Source organism: Apteryx rowi, unplaced genomic scaffold (assembly GCF_003343035.1).
Source record: "Apteryx rowi isolate R43461 unplaced genomic scaffold, aptRow1 scaffold_132, whole genome shotgun sequence".
NCBI lineage: Eukaryota > Metazoa > Chordata > Aves > Apterygiformes > Apterygidae > Apteryx > Apteryx rowi.
In genome coordinates this window covers 112,199-133,117 of record NW_020447553.1, presented here as the reverse complement: position 1 = coordinate 133,117, position 20,919 = coordinate 112,199, and the positions used below count along the sequence as shown (strand labels likewise).

The 20,919-nt window shown below is 57.4% G+C and overlaps 2 protein-coding genes across 3 annotated transcripts in view; both read right to left on the bottom strand.

Annotated features, from left to right (window-relative positions):
* KCNC4 (potassium voltage-gated channel subfamily C member 4) overlaps positions 1–896 on the bottom strand; it is a 25,470-nt gene extending 24,574 nt beyond the window's left edge. For both annotated transcript variants that reach the window (XM_026056586.1, XM_026056585.1), the window contains exons 1-2: positions 730–896; position 643 (exon numbers count right to left, since the gene is read on the bottom strand). In XM_026056586.1, coding sequence (XP_025912371.1) covers position 643; positions 730–896 — 168 coding nt within the window. The remainder of the gene's footprint in view (positions 1–642; positions 644–729) is intronic.
* A 7,533-nt stretch (positions 897–8,429) lies between these two features.
* Positions 8,430–20,686, bottom strand: SLC6A17 (solute carrier family 6 member 17). The gene is made up of 11 exons (XM_026056589.1): positions 20,401–20,686; positions 16,308–16,465; positions 16,006–16,132; positions 15,012–15,193; positions 13,787–13,897; positions 12,381–12,622; positions 11,419–11,611; positions 10,829–11,021; positions 10,470–10,629; positions 9,769–9,931; positions 8,430–8,798 (listed from the first exon to the last, which is right to left on the bottom strand). Exons 1-11 carry the CDS (start codon positions 20,684–20,686, stop codon positions 8,430–8,432), a joined length of 2,184 nt encoding a protein of 727 aa, XP_025912374.1.
* Positions 20,687–20,919: the final 233 nt, after the last annotated feature.

The window sequence follows — 20,919 nt, the reverse complement described above, 5'->3', positions numbered from 1 at the left end:
GCCAGGCAGCTCTCTGCCCTGCTTCGGCGAGAAGCGGCTCCGACGTGGCAGATGCCCCTTCCCCAGAGGTGGGGCTGCGGCTGCCGGGGCCGGGCCCTTCGCCGGCGCAGAGCGTGGGGCACCCACGACCCCAACCCCGGGGGACCTTCCCCCCCCCAACCCCCCCCAAACCCCTCTCTCCTCGGGGGAGGGGGGGGGCGGTTACATCTCCTGGGATTGCTGATGCTCAGACCCGTCCCCCGGGGCTGGGGAGGAGGCGAAGAGCCCAAGGTGCCCAGAGGGACAAGCCTGTCACCAAGGCGAAGACCCGAGGGACACGGTCCTGCCAGGGCTGTTTACTGCTGCACCGGCCCTGGTGGGGGTGATGGAGGGAGGAGAGGAGATGCATGCAGGTACTTTGGGGTCGTAGGTAGGACCCGAGCCCCCAACAGACCTGCTTTTTGGGGTGGGGGGAGCTGAGCCAGAAGCCAGCAGTTGTATAAGAAGGTCCCTGGCCCAGAGCAAGTGGATGGGATGTCTGGCCCCCGTCTGCCCCACTCCAGCAGCCCCCTCTGCACCTCCACCTGCTTTGCAGAGGGTCTGCAGAGTCAGGCTCCGGGGTCCCAGTTCCCCTCCTCTCCAGATTTGTCCCCTGCCTGAAACACTCACCCCACTGCCAGGGGTTTTGGGGGTGGCTGGGGGAACCCCAACATCCAGAGGACATGAGGCATCAGAGCTTAAAATCCTGACACCGAGAAAGCCCTGCTCCAACTGTAGCTGCATCTCAGCAGCTTCCAGGGCCGGATCCTCGGTGGGTGTAAGCTGGCATAGCTCCACACCCCAGCCACCCGGATCTGCACCGGTGTGGGAGAGCAGAGCCCCAGGGAAAGCCGTGCTGGAAAAATCGAGCCTTGCATCGCCAGCCAGGCATCGCAGCTCAGATCCTCATCATCGGTAATGCGAGTTTGGCCAGGATGAAGGAATGCTGTGACCTGATGCTAATATTTTGTATGGAGACTTTCATCCCGGGAGATCTCAATGCACCAGAGTGCAGCCCCCCTCTGAGGTGGGAGGGGGTGGCCAGCCAGACAAATGGGTTGCATCCAGGCAAGGAAGGGATCTTTTCACCAGCATCACCCGCCCAAAGCTGTCTGCTCTCTAAATATGCCTTCAGATTTTTAATGTCCATGCAAAAAAAAAAAAAAAAAAAAAAAGAGAGAGAGAGAGAGAGAGAGAAAATAGAAAGAGCTTGATGAATAAGGGCCTTTATGGAGCGAGAGGGAGTCACTCTGCAGAGACCTCCCTCATCTCTGCTGCAAAGATGAAGAAGGCATCTCAGACAACATCCAGGTGAGGGATAAAGCAAAGAGCAGGGCCACGTGGACCTGGAAGACATCACGGAGGAGCAGCTCCAGCTGGGAAATCCACAGCTCTTGGCCGGGTCTCAAGGACACGGCCCCCTGGCTCTCAGCTTACACTGGTGCCTCTGCTCTTGTCCCCCAGCCGTGACCTGAGGCATCGGTCATATCCCCAGCCCGGCATGCCCAGACCCACACATGGGGCCATGGGAAGCCCAGAGGGAGCAGCAAAGCCCCAAGCATGACCTAAAGGAGAGGACAGGGAAGCACCAAGGTCATGCAGTGTCTCTGTCACCGAAATCGGCCTTTGGTGACATCTCCACCTGTGGAGGGACTTCAGGGGAAGGTGGCCTGCACCTCAGGAGCAGTTTAGGGCAAGACGGTCCTGCTTTGGGGTGGAGACGGCCAAGCCAGCCTCACCAGCTCCTTCCAGACAAGGTTCCCATTAATACGATCCTGTGAAGGGCTATGTGGACCTCAGCAACCTACAGCTCTCTGCCCTCGATTTCTTTCGTGCTTTCCGTGGGACGGGTCAGTCTCCAGGCTGTGGGTGGTGGCACCCACGGCACTGCAGGACTGCAGCAACACGGGGGTGCTGGCGCTGCGGGTGTCGCACGGTACCTCCCCAGGATATGAACCCAGAGCAACCTTTCGTGATGCTCTTTTCTTGGTGGGTCTTCCCGAAGGGGCTGTTGCAAGCCGTGGGCAAGGTTCATCCCTGCCTTACGCCTCTGCCGGGGCAAGTTCTTTGGCTAAAATTGCTTGTGCCAGCCCAGGATTTGGGCTACTCCACCTGGGAGAGCTGCGTGCAAGGAGTTTGCAGCCCCCTTCCTCCGGGCACTCTGTCTAGGAGGGGAAATAGCTCATTTCCCGAGCAGAGCAAGCAAGACCCGCGACCCAAATTCCTCCCCAGGATGCGGGTGGCAGAGTCGCGGTGCCGCTGTGACACAGTGCCATCTTGTGGGTCCTGCAACACAGGCTGCAGAAAGGCAGGAAAAACAGCCGCGTCGGAGCGTGTCTCGGCCAACGGGCGAATCTGGCTCCATCCGCGGCGTCGCTGTTGTAATTCCGCTCCGCAAAAGCATTTCGGTAGCGGGTGGAGGGCTGGGCTGAAGCGGGGACGGCAACGTTATCCCTGCCTCGTCCACCAGCCTCTTAAAGGACTGTGAGCATTTCACGAGCTGGTGCCGTGCCTCAGTTTCCCCGTGTTTATAAGCAGGGATAAATGACTCTGCTTCACTTGTTAAGGCACCCTGAGAACTGCAGCGAGACGTTGCTATTAGCGGGAGCAGCCGCTCCGCCGCGTGTCCGTACCCAGAGGTAAGGAACAGTCAGTCCAGGGTTATTTTGAGACGGGAAGAACATTGCCTTCCCAGCCATCTCCCCTGGACGTAGCCTTCGAACAGGGTTACAAGCACCCACTTGTGTCCCAGTCGCCCGTGGAGAGCTCGCCCTCAAGGGCACGTGAGGTTGGTGACGGGGACCCTCCTTTCCCCCCATCCCAGGAGACAGCTCTTGCAAGAGCCACGAGGGACACGGGCTGCCCAGCGTGGGGGTCGGGCACCCAGAAAACACCCCCCTCCCCATCTGACAGCACCCACCTTCATCTCCTACCGGGCGCAGGCTCCAGGGCTGGGCTGGCTTGGGGAATTCTCAAAAACGTGGATATTGAGGGGGTTTTAGCTGTGAGCGCACCCCTCACTAACCAGCACCCACACTCGCGTCTTTGAGGAGTCCAGCTCCAAGAGCTGTGGAAATAGCTTTTTTTAAAAAAAAAATACGAATTTAGCCTGAATTTTACATTTAGGCCTGTTGCTTTTAGTTTTTTTTCCTAGTGCCACAACCAGCCTTCTCAGTTTGTTTCATTCCTCGGTTTTGCACGAATCTCCTGGCTCCGGGAGCTGGGTGTTTCCAGCCCTGCAGAGCCGCTCTCAGCCGCGGGGACTCCCCAGGACAGACGGAGCTGAAACCTGCCCTGGTCGCTCCTCCTGGCCTTGCAGGTTCCCGGGGCTTTTCCAGAGCCAGAACAAGCCCAGATTGGGGCGACAGCTTCCGGAGGGATGGGGAGGAAGAGGGAGCGACTCACCTCGTACCCCACGGGCAGGTCACCTCGTCATCCGGGACAGCAGAGGAGCCGGGCGCTTCCCTTCCCCGCTGCTCTGCCCGCCGTGCCCAGCGTTACGGGAGCTGCCGTGTTCCCGCCCGAGCCTCCAGCCCCAGCTCCCTGCTAATGTCATTTCCTCCCCTTATCAGAGACCTTCAGCTAATGTGACCTCTCCTTGCCGCATGTCCGGGCTGCTTTTATCGCTTCCCTTCATCGGAGCAGGGCTGCGGCACCCAGACCTCAAGCGGGAGCGGAGATGCTCGGGAAAAGCTGCCCTGCGCCTGCCGCAGAGAGGACACGGCGCTGCCGGCGGCTCCCGCTTGGTCCCATCCGCCTGGTTTTCCTCCCCTCTTCTCCATGCTCCCCGTGCACGGATCAGCCCCGGGGATGCCCAAGGAGCTGCAAAAGGGGGGAGGAAAGGGAAGAAGCCACCCCTGGGGCTTCCTCGGGTGGCGCTGCCAGACCCGCTTCCCGCCAGGCCTGGCGCTGAGCTGCTACCCGGCAGCTGATGTCCTTGGGGGAGGCCGTAAATGATCCGGGTCCCTCGGGAGAGCTGCTCTCCCTTCCGCAGTGTTTCGGGAGCCTCCCGCAGCAGCAGGATGGGGCAGGGAGATGCGGGAGCGCCACTCACAAACTCCGAGCCTTTCGTGCCAGGAGCTGTACGAAGAGATGACAAGACCCCGTTCCCCTCTCCGGAGACGGAGGGGTGGATGGGCCCTTCTAGAAAAAAAGGGAAAGGATGGAGGGATGAGAAAGGGGGTCAGAAGGAATTAGTGGAGGTAGAAAGATGATAGGGGTGACTGAATGGGACGGACAGACAGACGCACGGGCAGAGATATGGATGGCCATGGGTGCCGACAGCCCGAATCGCCCCTGCATCAGCCCTTGCGCTTCCCACCTCGGCAGCGAGCCCCGTTGCTCCGGGATGCTCCGGCTTTAGCTTTCTGCACCCTCCCCAGCCCCAGCGAGACCCCCAAGGCCACCCCAAGCAAGGAAACGGAGGCAGCTTGGTAAGAAGAGACTTTTAATCGGACTCTGTTACAGCCGTTACAGGGTTTCTCCCGAGGAGGAGTCCGGCCGGCACGGCACGCTTGGTAAATACACCGGCTACAAGGATACATGGGACGAGTTACTACGAGATCTGTGCTTTGTACCTGTACAGGAGGGTTTCGCCAGCGCCGGGCTCGCCGACGGGGGGGACGTGGCCGCGTCCCGCTCGCTGCCGTCGCTCTGCCCTGCCTGGGGCGTCCCGGCCACCCCGCTCTGCTGCCCGCTCCCCGTTCCTGCCAGCAAGCCCCAGGCTCGGGAAGGCTGGGGGACAGGGGGAGAGGCAGGGGCTGTGCTGGAGGGATGGAGGGACAGAGGGATGCTGGGAGGTGCCATAAATCGGCTCCAGCCCCGGATGGCACCTACCCCTCGGATAAGCTCCTCTCTGCCCTCGGCACCAGCCACTTTCGACCCCTCCTGATCTAGGCAGCTGCTCCCTGCCCCGAGCCAGGGATGCTGCCTCCCGCCAGGCAGCAGGATCCAGGCCGGGAAGCGGAGAGGAGAGGGCAGGAATATCGGCAGCGATTCCCACTTCCTTCTCCAAGGCCCGGGAGGAAAACTGAAAAGTGCCTGTGCTCATAACTAGCAGCTGTTCCCTGTGCCTGCGCGGGAAAGAAATAAAAATAAGAAATAAAATAAAATCGCCAGGGCTAAAAGCCGCCGTGGGTCAGCCCGGTCCGCGGCGCCACCGGGGAGAGGGCAGCCGCAGGGACGGCGGGAAGGTGCATCCGAAAAGAGCTTGCCCCAGCGAGCGGGAGAAACCCCCCAACGCGGGCTCCAAAAGTGACCGAGTACGGTGAAAAGTGAATCCTACCCAAACACAAACGCGCACACGTACACGCGCACACACATCCCCCAACACGCACACGCGGGGCGTCTACGAACGAACACGCGCACGCTCACACGGCGACGGCACGCTATCACCGAAAACTTACCCCCCCCACCCCGGCCCCCTGCGTCTAACAGCGAGCGAATGCCACGAAGAAATACAGTACTTCCACGGATAGGAAGACCGGCGTCCCCCAGCCCTCCTCTCTGCTGGATGCCCCAGACGGCTGGACCTCCTGGAGCTGGAGCGGGGGGGGACGGCTGCCCACCACGCACAAGAAATGGAAAGGTAAAAACGTGGCTGATACGCGCAAGGAAAATTGATCTGTACAGCACTGAGAATGAAAGTGAAGTCACGGGCCACTTTGGAATACGTTTTGTCATTTAACAGCATTTACAGTGACATTTACAGAATAAATATACAATAGAAATAGAGAATCTCTAGGATATTATTCCATCTCCTCTCTTTGTATATATATTTTTATATATATATATAATATAGCTTTTTGTTACCTTCTTATTGACTTTGCCTCTTATTGACACTGCAAGAAGAGGGAAGGAAAGCAAATGCCTCCCTGGCTGGTTTGGGAATTGTAATGGGAGAGATGGAGCGCCAGATCCTTCCCCCCAGGGTTCAAGGGGAGTCACACCACCGGAGCGGGTTGCACGACTTGACTATCGGAGGTGTCCTGCTCCATTAACTCCATGGGAGCTATGGTGGGAATCCGGTCCCTGGGCTCAGGGGTGCTGGTCTGACTTACAGCCGCAGGGAGATCGGGAAGGTGATGTAGGTGCAACGATTTGGCTCGTCCTCTGTTTTACTGGCCAGGTGGAGGAAAGTCAGAGAGACAGAGGGAGAAATAAGAGAGATTGGAGGGAACATCTTTGCCTAGCGACAGGGGAAATCGCATGGTCTTTGTGCTTCTCCCATTTTGAGATGATCCAGTGGGACAATTGTTATATCCCTCTGGAGGGGCAGGGGAAGGAGAGAAAAACTGAGCTGGCAGCAGAGGGGATGGTGAAGGGGAGACCAGCTGGAGGAGAGAAAAGAGGGCATGCCTGGCCCTGGCCGCACAGGGCTGGTGCTCCTCTGAGCCATCAGCGAAGACTGAGCTGCCTCAGTTCAGTCCAAACCTCCATTTCCCCCCCCTCCCCGGTAAAATGGCTAATGAAAGGCTCAGATTAACTATCTACGAAGAGCTCGCAGGCCCTTGGATGAGCCCCTGATAGAAAGGAGAAAGACTATAAATAAAGGATCACAACCCGCAAGAGAAACATCATTGTGAGGGACCTCCTGCCTCGGGGATGCTAAGAGAAAGTCAAGGATGTGGTGAGTGGACCAGGTACTTTCTGCCTTTGCCTCCCAGCCAAAAGGAAAATCAAGAGGGGAGAAAACCCATTGATAGAAAAGCAAAGGAGGAGAGAAGGGATCGTGGGCAAGCACCTGTGAACTTGGCCTTCAAACTGGCTTGAAATACCATCATGCGTGCTCTAAGCACAGTAGGACCGAGGTTAAGGAGCACCCTCATTTGAGACCTTAGCAATGTGCTTAGAAGGAGAGAGGGCTCAAGCAGGCAACTGCTCCTCTGTCCCCATGGGGAAAGAAGAAAAAGGACATGTAATACTGGTACCCTTGACAGAAACACTCGGCTAGGTGTAGGATTCGGGGAACCGACCCTCAGCCCCAGCAGGGGAGACCCTCTCTGACCTGGGAGAGCTCAACCCTTTCTAGGCAGCCTGTGGAGAGACAACATAATGTCTCAGCAGTCTGGTCTCCAGATAACATGGATGGGCACGACAGAGCCCAACTACTCAACATGGGCTTACCAGCCAGGATCAAGCACTAGCAAGGACATTAGGACCTGGCACTGACCTCAGAATAATCGGTGCTCAGAAGACATGTCCTGCCTCTGCTGCCCTCAAGAGCTGGTTATGGCCAGCAGATGACTGGTGAGTCCCTAACAGAGGTGGAACAAGAGGCAATGCAGACCCTGACTTGAAGCTACGAGAAATGAAGATGCCTGTCCAGAGATAATCACTGCCCAGCTCACCTCAGCTGGCGGCTGCAAAGGAGGTAAGTCAGGGGATGGTTTCCTGAGAGCTAAACCAGGATTGTGGTAGGACTGTATGCCCCACAGCCTCTCTGTTTGTCCCTCCGGGACATCTAAGGAGGGCGGCAAGAGGAGACGATTCACCACGCCAGGGATTTGGATTCAACAGAGCATCCCACATGTTAGGACTAATTCCAGGAGATTGCTCCTGATCCTTGTCACGGTAACCCTGTTTAGATCCTGCACGCGCTCCCACATCCAAAAATCACACTCGTTTCAGAGGTCCCTCTGCCACTCAGCACGTTAACACTGCCTAACCAAGGAGTGTGCTAGCCACATCTTCACACAGAGGGGGCGATCCCCGTGTCTCAGAACAACTCACAGACACCGTCTCTGTGCTGGTGGTAACAAAACAGATACCAAGGATCTACCATCAGCAACCCCACACATTGCAAAAACTCAACCAACCCAGCACTGCTCCCTGCAGTGGCCAAATTTTGGGGTTATTTGGGTGTGTCCACAGCTATAAAAACTACAGGAAATACAACAACGATGGTGACAACAACAGCACCCTTTTGTGCTATGAACATCAATGGTTAATTGTGCTCGTTGGAATAAGGCCATGACTTCTCCCAGCTAAAGGAATACAGAGAGGGAAGAGCTCTGGGTTACAGGAGGAAGCATGGTTGGCTTTCCACCTTACTCTGGGTCCTTTTTCCAACCATCAGCTGCTCAGAAAGTGAGATTCTTTGCTTCAGCTTTAAGCTGCACGAGAACAACCCTCAGAAAGATATTGCAGCACCTCTTGTTCCTCCTCCCTTCCCCGCAGGCAAGCTATGAGGGGTCCTGCCTTTCAGCCGAAGGTTGTCGGAGGAGAGTCCTGCCCCTCCTGCAATCCCTTCTTCCCGATGTCATCTTGGAAATGGCTGCTTTTGATTACGATTCTAAGAGGGGGTTCTTCTTTGTCATTTTCTTTGTTAATTAATTTTCCTGTTGCCTGGACAGCTAGGATCCACTCCCCAGTGACCTTCTCTCCCGGTGGGGGTGGTAGGCAGCCAACCATCACAGTTCGGATTCAGGGGTGCTGGCCAGTAAATACCCACTCCCATATCGTCCGTTCGGGGCATTGCTCATTTCCATGGGGGAGTTGCTGCCGGGACCCAGGTAGGAACGGTGTGTGGGCATGGGAGACGGGGTCTCGCTGGGCACTTTGCTCAAGATGAAGCGGGTCTCATCATTGTCTTCCAAATTAGAGATGTCCTTCATCATCCGGCCTTTCTTGTAGGTGACAGAGAGGGCATTGGAGCCATCTGACACGAGGTGGAACTGACGGAGGATGAAGACCAGAGGCAGAGGTAGGGATGCCAGGATGATCAGAGAGATGAGAATAGCCATGGCCCAGGTTGGGTAAAAAAGGAACTTTTCTGCAGCCTGGAAGAGATGGATATTAGTGTCATTAGAGGGACATTAGTGGTGCCAGTTTCTCCTCCATCATCTACACTCCCACCCAGGTGCACAGCGGAGCTTCAGTCCCCCTCTTGCATTTCAGAGCCACTGAAAGGGACTACTACAGCAAAGGCCAAAGTGATGTACACCAGGTACAAGGTCTCCTAAGTGCTAGGCAACTCCTACTGCCTCCTTCCAGACCTCATCTTCAGGGAGTCACATGAAGCTATCAGAAGGTGAGTTCAGAACAAGGAAAGGGACATGGTCCTGTACGCAGCGTGTAGTTAAGCTGTGGAACTCCTCACTGCAGAAAACTGTGTCTCCTAGGTAGGTCTCACTACTTTGCAGAAGTGCAGGTGGAGTGTTGGGATTTGGTGTCCCAACAGCACATTTGCTTCTGCAAATATTTCAGTCAGAAAAGGAGGAAGGGAGGGCTATGGAGTGCAGTGTAGTCTTTTATCGCCTACACTCAGCAAGCTCTGGCTGTCCCTGAACCTCCTACTTCACGCTAAGCGTGCATTTGATATGAAGAGGAAATGGGTGAATCAGATCTTTAGAGATGGTGGGGAGGAAACACAAAAGACTAATTTCTGTCCAATGGAGCAGCTGAGGGCTCTCCACCAGAACACCACCTCCACCCTGGAACCAAGCTGTAAGATTCTTCAGCCCAGTTCTTCACCAGATCCTTATTCCACTGGACAAGGACTGACCACGTGCAAAACAAATCCCTAGCTCAAACTCTGGCCCATGGTCAGAGCTGGCTTAAGACTTCTGGCAGTGCAGGCAAAACTGATCTTTGCCTGCAGAGAATGAGCAGCTACAGTCAGCATGTCTCCAGCATGAGGAGAAAAAAAGCAGAGTTGAGGGAGAGCAGGATGCTCTACATCTCTCAGCTACCTGCTACTCGGTCTGGGCCTGGGGTGAAGGTGGATCTTGGAAAGGAAGCTTTGCTCACCTCCTCTCTGATCCATGCGCTGTACCCCGGGGGGCTGACCCCCAGCTGGATGATGCTGGCGGTCATGAGCACAGCCATGCAGATGGGAGAGACGTACTTCCAGGCGTAGTAGTAGTACTGATATGGTCGGAAACCCAGCATTTCTGTCAGCTCCTGCATGAACCTGCCAGGAGAAAGAGATGGAGCCATGCCGTTCCCCACCTTCAAATGAAAAGCCTCCTCCCAGCAGCCTCCGTTGTGAACTATGCCCTGAAGAAGAGCCCAGTCAGTCCAAGCAAGCATCTCAGTGTCCCTAGTGCGTGTAGGACTGGCTGGGAGCCTCCTCAGGAAAAGGCCACCTGAGCATCTTGCTCTGGCCAGCTTCTGGCCAACAAGAATGGGCAGAAGGTCCCCCTTCCAGACTCACCCTGAAGCCCCAAGCAAAAGGGTAACAACAGGTAACACAGCATCATAACCAACACTGGATGCCCTCTAGAAGGATTTGCTCCTGGGGCTGGGTTACACCTAGGGCAGGGTAGAGGATCAAGGTGAACTGAGTTACTACTGCTTAGCCAGTTACTGCCTCTATAAGGTAGCTGCATCCGGGGCATTTGCTCCCTCAGAGCTGGCCTCCTGGGGAAAACGTATTATGGGAAGGAGCTGAAAGGACCGGTTTTAGTCAGGACAGCACAGTTATTCTTCTTGTTGGGCAAATGCCTTACTTCTTGGTGCCGTAAATCCAGGCCACAGCAATGTTCTCCAGGATCACCACAACAGTGAGCGGCAGTGTGGCCGAGTAATCATCGAACATGGTGACAAAGTAGTTCCCAGAGCGTTGCACAAAGATCAGGCCCACCAAGAAGGCGAAGATGCAACAGCCAACTGCGGAGAGCAAAGGGGCATGGTCAGCAGAGCGTCCCAAGGGGAACCAAGGGCTTCATCACACAGTCCATTAGCTGTTTGCTCATGCCTCCAGGGCCCAGTACACATCCATCATGTCCACACTCTTCTGAAGAGACTCCCCAGGGCTATGGGGACCCTCCAACCCCTCCCCAGGAGGATGCAGGAGAAAAGACCTCACCTGTGAACACTTCCTTCCGCACCTTGAAGGTGTCGATGATGGGTGTAGTGATGCCTGACATGGTCCCAATCATGCTCCCCAGCCCCAGGTTTATCAGCATCAGGAAGAACATGACGGACCAAAACGGCGAAGCCGGGAAATGAGTCATGGCTTCTGTGAAGGCAATGAAGGCCAAGCCAGTTCCTTGCACCGACTGTCCAGGGAGAGAGAGGACCAAAAGGAGGGGAGAACCGTGTCAGGGACAGAGCTTGTTATGCCACATCCTGTAACTTCATGCCTCAGGTTTCTCCCACCATGCTGAATCACTCATCAGGGGAACAAAAATACAGTCTGGTACCCCAGTCTGGACACAGAGGTGACCTCAGATTTCTGCTATACTTGCTACGGGCAGAACTTTTCCCCTGCCCTAGTAAGGGCCGCTGTGCACTGGGGAAGATCATGGGGGGCAGGAAACCCCCATCCCTGGAGAGTCTCTAAAAAGATTTTTTCCAGGTCCACATGCCAGGAGCAACATGAGTAGAGCAGATCCTACCAGGAAGAGGCAATGGGTGAGGTGACCTCCTTATCCTACTAGGAAAGCCTCCAGGTACCTTGTTGAGTTCATCCTCCAACAGGCAGGCATCCAAGCCCAGTTCTTTGAAGTGCCCTTCCTTCACTGTCATGATCACCCTGTACATCTCATTGTAGTCCTTGGCCGTGAGGTGGGAGAAGTTCACATGGGGTGGGATGAGGTCGTGGCTCAGCATGTTGGTGTTCAGATACCCCAAGATCTTCTCGGCGTTCCTAAGGGAGAGCAGAGCCTGGTCACTCAGAGAAGTCCCCTTCTTCCCAGGGTGGAGGACATGGTCTGACCACGAAAGCCCTTTGGACCAGGCAGGCTGAGGCTTCCTGGGTCACCCAGGCACCAGTCAGCATACACCTTTGCAGTTTCCCAAGGAGTAAGTAAAGGTTGCACTGGGCCACATGACAGAGGATGCAGCCAGACATCCACTGGGGAACGTGGCCGCTACTCCCCCCTTGGCCCTGCTCTGCTGCACACTGCTGTGGCATCTCCCGCTCTGGGACTCCACAATGCATGGTCAGGATTTTTATGGACACAGCGTAGTCTTTCTAAAGATAATTCTTGGTGCACAAATATGCCTTTGTCCAGCTGCTTCTGGGGTACAGAGCAGCTGCTCCTTAACCTCACAGACCAGGGGACCCCAAGATGAATGGAAACCGGGGAAAACCCAGATGATGTGACCAGACATTAAATTCACCCACAATTTGCAGACTAACAGCCCACCTTGGAGCTGGATTTTACATTGGAGGAGCTGAATGCCCAATTCCCACCTGGAGCCAGAAGAATTGTATCCTCAGCTACAATGGGACATCTTTGAAAAGCCAGGTCTTGATCATCAGGAACTTGGGTCTACCAAAAGACAGTATCACCCAACCTTGGGACGCTTACTCCATCACCTCCAGCACACGAACAAAAGCCAGGCAGACCCAGCACAACCAACAGGACCAAAGACTTCCCCGCCCCAGACAGAGAAAAAGAAATTCCACCTACTCCACCACGCATTTCTCATTCATGATGTTGGCCTTGAAGCCCAGCACAGCAAACACAACCAGCGTGGCCAGGACAGACGTGAAGAAGTTGATGAAGGAGACAAGCGTTGCATCAAAGTGGCAGTTGTTGTCTTGCTTGTTGTAACTGGAGAAGGCAATGACCCCCCCAAAACCGAGGCCCAAGGCAAAGAAAACCTGCGTAGCTGCCTCCCGCCACACCTGGGGGTCGAGCATTTTGTCCAGCTTGGAGGGGAGACAGAAGAGGAAGATTAGGCAGCTTGGGCCCCTGCAACTCATCCTGGCAGAGGCAGAGCTAAATTAAAAGGCCATTGTGCCTGCGACATGGGCTGGTTCCAGAGCAGCCATGAGGAGGCTTTGGTCTGCCTTGATCAGGGTCTTACATTGCCCAGCACTTCTGAGTGCCCAGAGGTCCCTTTTCCCTCTCTCACAGAGGGGAAACTGAGGCATTGAGAAAGGCAGGCAAAGATGAACTGGTCTGGCCATATCTCTTGGTGTTCCAACTCCATCCCTCTGCCCCAGAGCCTGGTCTGGGTGCCCGATCTCCCAGTGCGAAGACCTGCAGGCCCAGCTGTCCCAGGGAGCTGGCATCCCCATTTGCTCCCCAGGAGACAGCGCACTGCAGTCAGTCTCTGGTCTCCCCCAGCCATCGGCTGCCTCCAGAGCACCTGGAGCATTTGAAATCAAATGTCTTAGCTTGTGGATTTGTTTAACCCCCGCCACCCCCTGAATCACACCCCCCTTCTGTGAGCCAGAGCTGCAGGCTGGAGGCCTCCAAGTGCTGTTCATCAAGAAATCATAATTAATATCTTGTAACAGCTTCACCAGCTGAGCTGATTCATCTACATCTCTGCTTAATTAACTAATTAGCTGGTTAATTAATGGATACACAACACCAGTGGAGGTTTCTCAGCCAGTATCTTCCTATGGAGTCTTTAAATACATCCCTTAAGGCACCCCCTCTCCCCTGCCCCAGGGTCTGGGCACCCAAAGATATCAGGAGCGAAGTTAATGCTCAGAGCTACACCAGGGCTGGCAAGTTTGCAACGCTCTTGTCTGTCCTGGCTGTACCCTCTATTTAGGGGGGCCGATAGCACCTCCTGGCTGACTTCTCGGGACTGGTGGGGTGGTTTGGGGTTGATGCTCTGATTTTTAGGGGCAGAGAGCCCTTGCAGGTTGCCGTGTGCACGCAAGTGGCAGTGTGGTTGGGAGCAGATTTGTTTTGCATTAGAGCTCACGGCAGTCTGGGCACAGGGGTGCGAGGCAGCGTTATGGGGAAGAGGTGACTGCAGCTGCTGGGGCAACTGCACCTTCTCCCTGCAAAGCGAGCCGGTGGGACCAGCCAGGAGGGAAACCTCCTTGGAGCCTTCTAGGCTCGACAGCCCTTACCTTAGGCGTGAACATGTGCATGATCCCGTCCACCGCCCCTCGCAGCAGAAGACCCCGGACCAGGAAGCAAACCAGCACCACATAGGGGAAGAGCGAGCTGAAATACATGACCTAGGGCAGAAAGGACATGACATGGACTCAGTCTCATTTATCTCCTCCCGCGTTCAGCCACCTGCGTTCCTCTCCCTAAACCCAAGGGCCACACAACAGGGGTGAGAAGGGGGATGTGGCCCAAAACCAGTATCCTTCATCATGCAGAGGGGCTGTGATGTGGGGGTGCTGCCCTTTGCTCAGCCCTTGGTATTCCTAAGCCCTGGCCTGCTCCTCTGCAGGCGAACTGCTACCACCTGGGGACAGGTAGCTCTGCACCCCATCTCCCCCCCTTCCCTAGCATCTGTCAAGGGCAGCTCCGGCTGGGTCCTGGTGCAGGGCACATTTTCAGTGAGCAGAGGTGAAAAGGTCTGGACCTGGCCAGGGGAGGCCTGTTGTCCCATCCCAGGGCATCAGGGATGGCAGGCCATGGACTCGCCACCCTGCACTACCTGCTAACGGGCCAGATGCTCTGCAGAGCACATCCAGAGACAGGAGGCGGCCGAGTGTCCGGGGGGGCCGTACCCTTCTGCATCTGACCCCGCTGCTTACACAGCCTTGCTCAAACTGTTAACAGCCTCTGAAAGTTAACAGCATCTGTCTCCCAAGGCCTTTCGTTCCTCCCTGCCCTGCATCTCGTGCTCGCAGCCCCAGCGCTCCCACCATGAAGGAGGGTGCAGGTCTCACCACTATGTCCTACGAGTGAAGCTGCTTTCGGGATCTGCCAGGAACTGAACCGCAGTCCAATTCAGGGCTCCTAAATCCCTTTTGGCAGATGACGTCTGTGCTGTTCAGAGGGTCCATACAGACAGCACACGTTGGGGGACCGGCGTGGGATTTGCCCGCAGGGACTGCAGCATGTTCCTCTCTCCTCCCTCCGGGGCCCATACCAACGTATGGGCTGTGCTGAGGAGGGATCCCCCAAACCAGGGGCCTGGCCAGGTTATTTGGCTCTTCTGATGTGGCTGCTCCCTGGGCCATTGCTGTGGGTGTCAGCTGGGCAGCCATCCCGTGGCCCCCTCGCAGCACGGCAGGAGAGCATGGGCCAGGCAGGCAGCTTCTGCCTTGACACCATGGGCAGTGTCCGGCAATGGGGACAGATCCCAGCCGGGCTCAGCTTGGCACTGATACCCACCTTCCCTGAGGACTGAATGCCTTTGATCATAGCCAAGCCAACGAGGCTCCAGGCCACCAGCAGGCACAGGGTCATCTTCCAGTTGAGGCCGCCACTCTCTGAAATGGAGTTGGAGATGTCCAGGGTCTCCCGGTACCAGAAATAGGTGGTGGCCGAGCTCTTCTCGCATTCGGTCTCCACAACTGCAACCAACCAGAGGCACGAGAGCATGAGGGGCTTGGGGGAAAGTCACCTGCAGACTCACACCAGCTAACGCCAAAGACCTGCCGGGGCCAGCCAGGGAAGGCAGGTGTCCCCGTGGATAGGACCGTGGCTCATTTTTAGCAGGAAGAAGAGGAGACAGGATGGAAAGTCGTTGTCAAGCAAAAATAAGATGTTAAATACGGGGAGAGACATTTGCATTCACCATAAAATCTCCCGGAGTGTCCCAAGGAGGTGCTCAGACACTGCTAAACACACTATTAACTCCACCGGAGTCTCGGTTGGGCATTAAGGAAGCAGCCAGGCGAGCCCTGGCGCAGTCCTGCCTGGCTCTCGCTGCCTCCCTCCACAGTCCTGGATTGGATCCTGGCATTCTGGAGACCCAAGCCCTGGACCCCAAAATGGACATCACGCCCCAACTGTGGGGAAAGACTCCGAGCTGCCAGCAGAGGCAGAGCTCATTTGACCCAAGGGAAATATCTCCATCTAACCTAGACGCTTGGGCTGCCTTCATCCATCAGGGAGGCAGCAGTGCCCCAGAAATGCTCTGCTCCGAGGGATGGTGTCTAAAGTTTATCAGAAAAATCACATTTTTATAATACCTGGCTATCAAAGAGCCCCTGTAAGGCTATATCCAATAGCCTGGATAGAACCCACATCCCCTTGAAACACCCCAACCACCAGTGTCCCCACAATAGCCACCGATGCCGGGGTGGCATCCCACCTCCCCCAGGAATAGCCCCCTCGCGGCTGCCACGGAGCCACTGCCCCCGGGCGAGCGGCAACCCCTCACCGGCCACTGTGCCATTTTTCACGATGGGGCACTCGCTCCAGGGAAGAGGGTACTGGAAGGACTTAAAGAAGTAGAAGATGCTCCAGCCGATGATGACGTTGTAATAGAGACCGACAAAAAAACACACCTGGGGAGAGGAAGGAGGAGACAATATTTAGTCGCGGGGCAGCAGCGCGGTCCCCAAAATACCTCCCACCGGGCAGGGACCCTGGGGGTGCAGGGCTGCTGGGACCAGGGGAGGGGATCATTCGCCAAACCAGTTGGGCAAACGGGGCCGGAGGGGGGCTCGCGGGCGCACTCACGAGACAGCTGGCATATCCGATGCCCCCCAGGCGGGGGCAGATGTAATTCCAGACGCCGATGCTGCCCCGGCGGATCCGCTGCCCCACCGCCAGCTCCAGGAAGAACAGGGGGAGGCCGATGATGATGAGCAGGACCAGGTACGGGACCAGGTAGGCACCTGCCAGGGGAGATAAGAGTCATCACGGACCCCAGCCCTGCCTACACTCGCAGCCAAGGACAGACAGACAGGGAGGACAGAACCGGATGGGCTCTGGCTGGTTCATCAGCTCCTGTTCATTCATGCCGGGGGGGGAATCAACGCACATCGATACCGCCAAATGCACAAGCGTGCGAAGATACACACGCACCAGCATCCGCACGCACACACCGCCGCACACGCAAGGAGACACGTCCCTAAGCAGGCACGTGTGCACGGACACGTGGTCCCCGCTGCTTCAGACGCAAGGACAGACACAAGCCCGTCCGGTGAGACCGGTACCTGCATGCACACATGTGTGTCGAAACACCCGGACACCGCCAGGCTGCTGGCACGGAGACAGGGCCCCCGCGGACACCCTGCACCCCCCGGAGCAAGGATCCCCAGGAGGGCCGAAACGGGAATCTCGCTGCGGAGAAATCCCTCAAAATAGAAACGTGCTTCATCTCTGCCTAATTGAGGAGGCCGGAGAGAAATTAGCAGTTCAAGAAGCACAACCAAATGCCCATAAAGGATGCGATGACTCACGCTGCAGCGCCCGTCTGATGAATTACTCCAAGCCGCTGCGAGGCGGGGGCTGAGAGACGGGATCTGGAGCATGTGACTTATTTCCAGCCACCCACGGGGCCACGGGCATTTCAAAGGGACACGCCGGAGCCTGTTTGCCATGGATTTACAGCCCAGTGACAGCAGCCACCCTCTGTCCCACAGCAGGACCTGTGGCTCCCTCCTTGCATCTCTGCTCCTGGCCCTCAGCCCCGCAGCTCAACCGGCATCTCTACCTCCAGACGGATGGACAAGTGGGAGCACGAGGTGGATGGACAGATCTTCAGGTGCAGATTCTCCTCCTGACACCGGAGATTTTCCCCCGATGATCTCCGGTGGGACGGGCACCGGTGGCATCACACGTGGCAGGTGCGAGGCAGGCGGCGCTGCCAGCCAGCTCGGAGCACATCGAGTCCCGGCGATTTGGCTGCAGCCCATCTCGCTGCCGACACGCAGCCGCTCTCTCCAGCGGATGCGGCGGTCGGGGACCAGGAAGGGAGAGAAAACAGCAACCGCCCACCCATCCCGGGGCTGCTCGCGCAGACTGCTCAGCGCGCCCAGAAGGGCTCTGTCCATCACAGCCCAGCTCCCACCTCTGTCCGTCTGCCACCTTCCCATGCCCAGTGGGAACCAGCCTGCCCGGCAGCCCCACACTTAAGCCTGTGCTTGTCTTTAAGCCCTTGCTCATGCACATTGGTCTTGGCTGGATCCGTTTGTATGACGGAGGCACCTGGGAATGCCAGCCAGGGGCCAAGAGGGTTCAATGTGGTAGGAGGAGAGGGCAAAACAGCAGTGTTTGCCCCAGGGCACAGAGCAGACGATGCCACGTGGCCAGAAAGGAGAGAGGGGACTGGTGTGGGGTGCAGGAAACCTCAGCAACTTGCTGGTCAAGCCAGTTGCCAGCTCTGTGCCTCAGTTTCCCCATCTGTCAAATGGGCGCAGCGGTGGAGGCAGCTTATAAAGCCTCTGAGACCTGCTGCGGGAAGATGTTATATAACAGCAAGGAGTTCCTAAAACCAGCTGCTTGTCCGGGTACCTGCCTGGCTCAGCGCCCCTCCACCCCACCGCAGGATGCGGCCAATCCACCGGGTTAAACCCAGCACACCCGTCTCCCCCGCTGCAGCGGGTCTCACAGCTGCTGCAGCCCCAGTAGGTTCGATTCCCCGTCCCCGTATCGCACGCAGCCTTTTGCCTAAAACCAGTCGCTTAATGCTCGCCCAGCACAGACAGCAAATTCAGCCCCGCCTTGGCTAGCGGCTGGCACACGGGGTTTAATCCCGGCGGGGGAACGTGAGCCGCCCCTCCTGGTAACCAGCGCTCGAGACGGCTAAAACCCCTCAAGTGTGCAGGACCGCCGTCACCTTAGGTCCCTCTGTCCCACGCTCGCATGGGGGGGAGTCGGGGTGGCTGGGGAAGGCTGCCGGGGGGGGACCCTCAGTGTGAGCTGAGAAAGTCTCATTCATTGCACAAATTAGTCACTTATTCCCTATTCTGCCAACAGGGAAACTGAGGCTCAGGCGGGTTGAGCGCTCACCTGAGGACCAGCACTCGGTGCTTCTAACCTCATGCTCTGCGCTGGCTCCTGACCTCGTTTAGCCAGGAGACCTGCTCAGACGTCACAGGCTGGAGCTGGGCTGCGACGGGATGGATCGCTAACAAAGTGGGCAGGACCGTATCGACCTACCCCAGCCCCGAATTTCGCCCAGGCTCTGCCTTCAACCTCCTTCAGCTCACATGCACTACCCCCACGCTGCAACGGATGCACACGCGCGGCAGCATGTGCGGCGCAGCCGACGCGCACGCGCTAGAGCAAGCGCCTGCGGGCAGGCGCTGCAACCCGCCGCGGGCGCGCTGGCCAGCGCAGCGCGGCGCCCGTGCAAACCCGCCGTGCAACGGAGCGGTGCACCTTCCTCCGCGCTCCGGCCCCGCTCGGACCCAAACTAGGGCGCTCCCAGCTATGCGTGTCAGCTCGCAGGGGGAAATCGGCCGCGATGCAGGAGCTGGCCGCGGCGCGCTCCGTGCCCGCCGGGAAGGGGAGGCGCGGGGAGGGGTGCGAGCAGCCCCGGGGTGGGAAGTGCTGACTGCACAGGTCCGTTTGGGAGAATGACTCATCGTGAAGATGACACCAGAGACGTTTTAATTATTGAGAGCGCTGCAGGCATCTCAGCCCCGGGGCTGGGGGCTCGCTGAATTATGCGCTGCCAGGAACGAGGAGAGCAGGAGGCAGGGGAGAGGCTAAAAGCACGGCAGATCCCAGGAGCGGAAAGCCGGGCCCATCTCGGTTTTGTTAAATACCGCCCGGCAGCAGCTGCCTCCCAGCGCTGCAAAAGGCAGCACTGCGCTGGAGAGGGCTGGAGCCAAGCCGCTGATGTGCAACCTGCCCGCTCATCAGCGTCATGAGGGGAGTCGGGGCTCAGCCCAGCTGTAGGAGACCTGGCCCTCTGGGAAGCTCCTGGAAGCCAACAGAGATTGCATAGGGTAGAAACTGGCCTGGGTTGTAAGTGAGAAGATGAAAGGGTGGGTCGGGTGGCAGGAGGATTTGGGAGGGGGCAGGAAGCCTATACAATACGAGCGGCTTTGGGAACCAAAAAAACGGAGGGACTCCTTCTTTTCTTTTTTTTTTCCCCCTTAATTCCCAGGTTGCCCCAACAGGAATTGGGAACTGCAGCCAGACACCCTGGCTCCCGGGCCTGGATTCACCTTGCCCTCGGCGCCGGTTGTCGGAGACCCTTTACAAAAGGGGCAGCCCTGGAGGTGCCGGCGTCTCCGCACCGACGCGCACGCGGGGGTAAGCGGTGCCCGGGCCGAGGCTCTTCAGCCACCCCATGAAAACACCCCATCTCCTCATCCAGTTGCCCTGTTAAAATACCTCCTCGGATCTACTCAGGGACGGGAGAAAGCAGGGACGCGACAACCTGCTCTGCTGCCTGCTCGGAAAATCTGCCGGTGCTCAGATGCAAAAGCAACTCATAACCGGATAAACGGACACAGTTACCAACAGGGAGCTTCTAGCAGACAGACAGACACAACCTGGCAGAAGAGAGGGACCAACAGACCGGCTGTGTCATCTGGGCTGGTCTCTATATCGCTCTCTACGTTGGCTTACTCCGTCGGAGGATGCAGCCGGGAAGGTGACCTGATTTAGCAGGACCCCGCGCTTTGCCGGTGCTGCCGACAAAATAAGAGCCGAAGGGCACCGTCCGGCTGCCGGAGCCCCCAAAACCCTCCTCACTCCCTCCCGCCCCCGGATCTGAATCACAGCTACGACGGGAGCCGCCCGTGGGCATCCGGGCAGGATTGGGCCGTATTCCCATCACCAGGGCCGAGCCCTTCCCTGCCCCGTCTCTCACCTCCTCCGTTCTTCTGGCACAGGTAGGGGAACCGCCAGACGTTGCCCAGCCCCACGGAGTAGCCGATCTGCGCGAGGATGTACTGCAGCTTGCTGTTCCACGCTGGCCGGTTCTCCGCCTCCAGCTCGTCCTCCGCGTCCTTCTGCTTGTCCCAGGTCTCGCCCGTCACGTTGAGGACGCTGCGCTTGTAGTCCACGGGCTCCTCGTGGGCCAGCAGGTCGGCCACCGACTCGGTGACATGCTCGCTGCTGTGCTCCCGCTGCGTCACCTTGCTGTTCTTCGGCATCGGGATCGCTCCGCTCGGCCCCGAGGGGCCGGGAGGGAAGGAAGGAAGGAAGGAAGGAAGGAAGAAGACGAGTGTCCCGAAGGGAACGGCACCAGCAGTAGCTACAGCTCAGGCCTCACCTCCTCTTCATCAGCAGCACCTGCACAGGGAAGGAGCCAAGGGAGGCTGAGTGATTTTTACCTCGCCCCAAAGTGCAGCAAGGTGTCCTGGTGCTGGCGGAGCCGGCAGGGCCA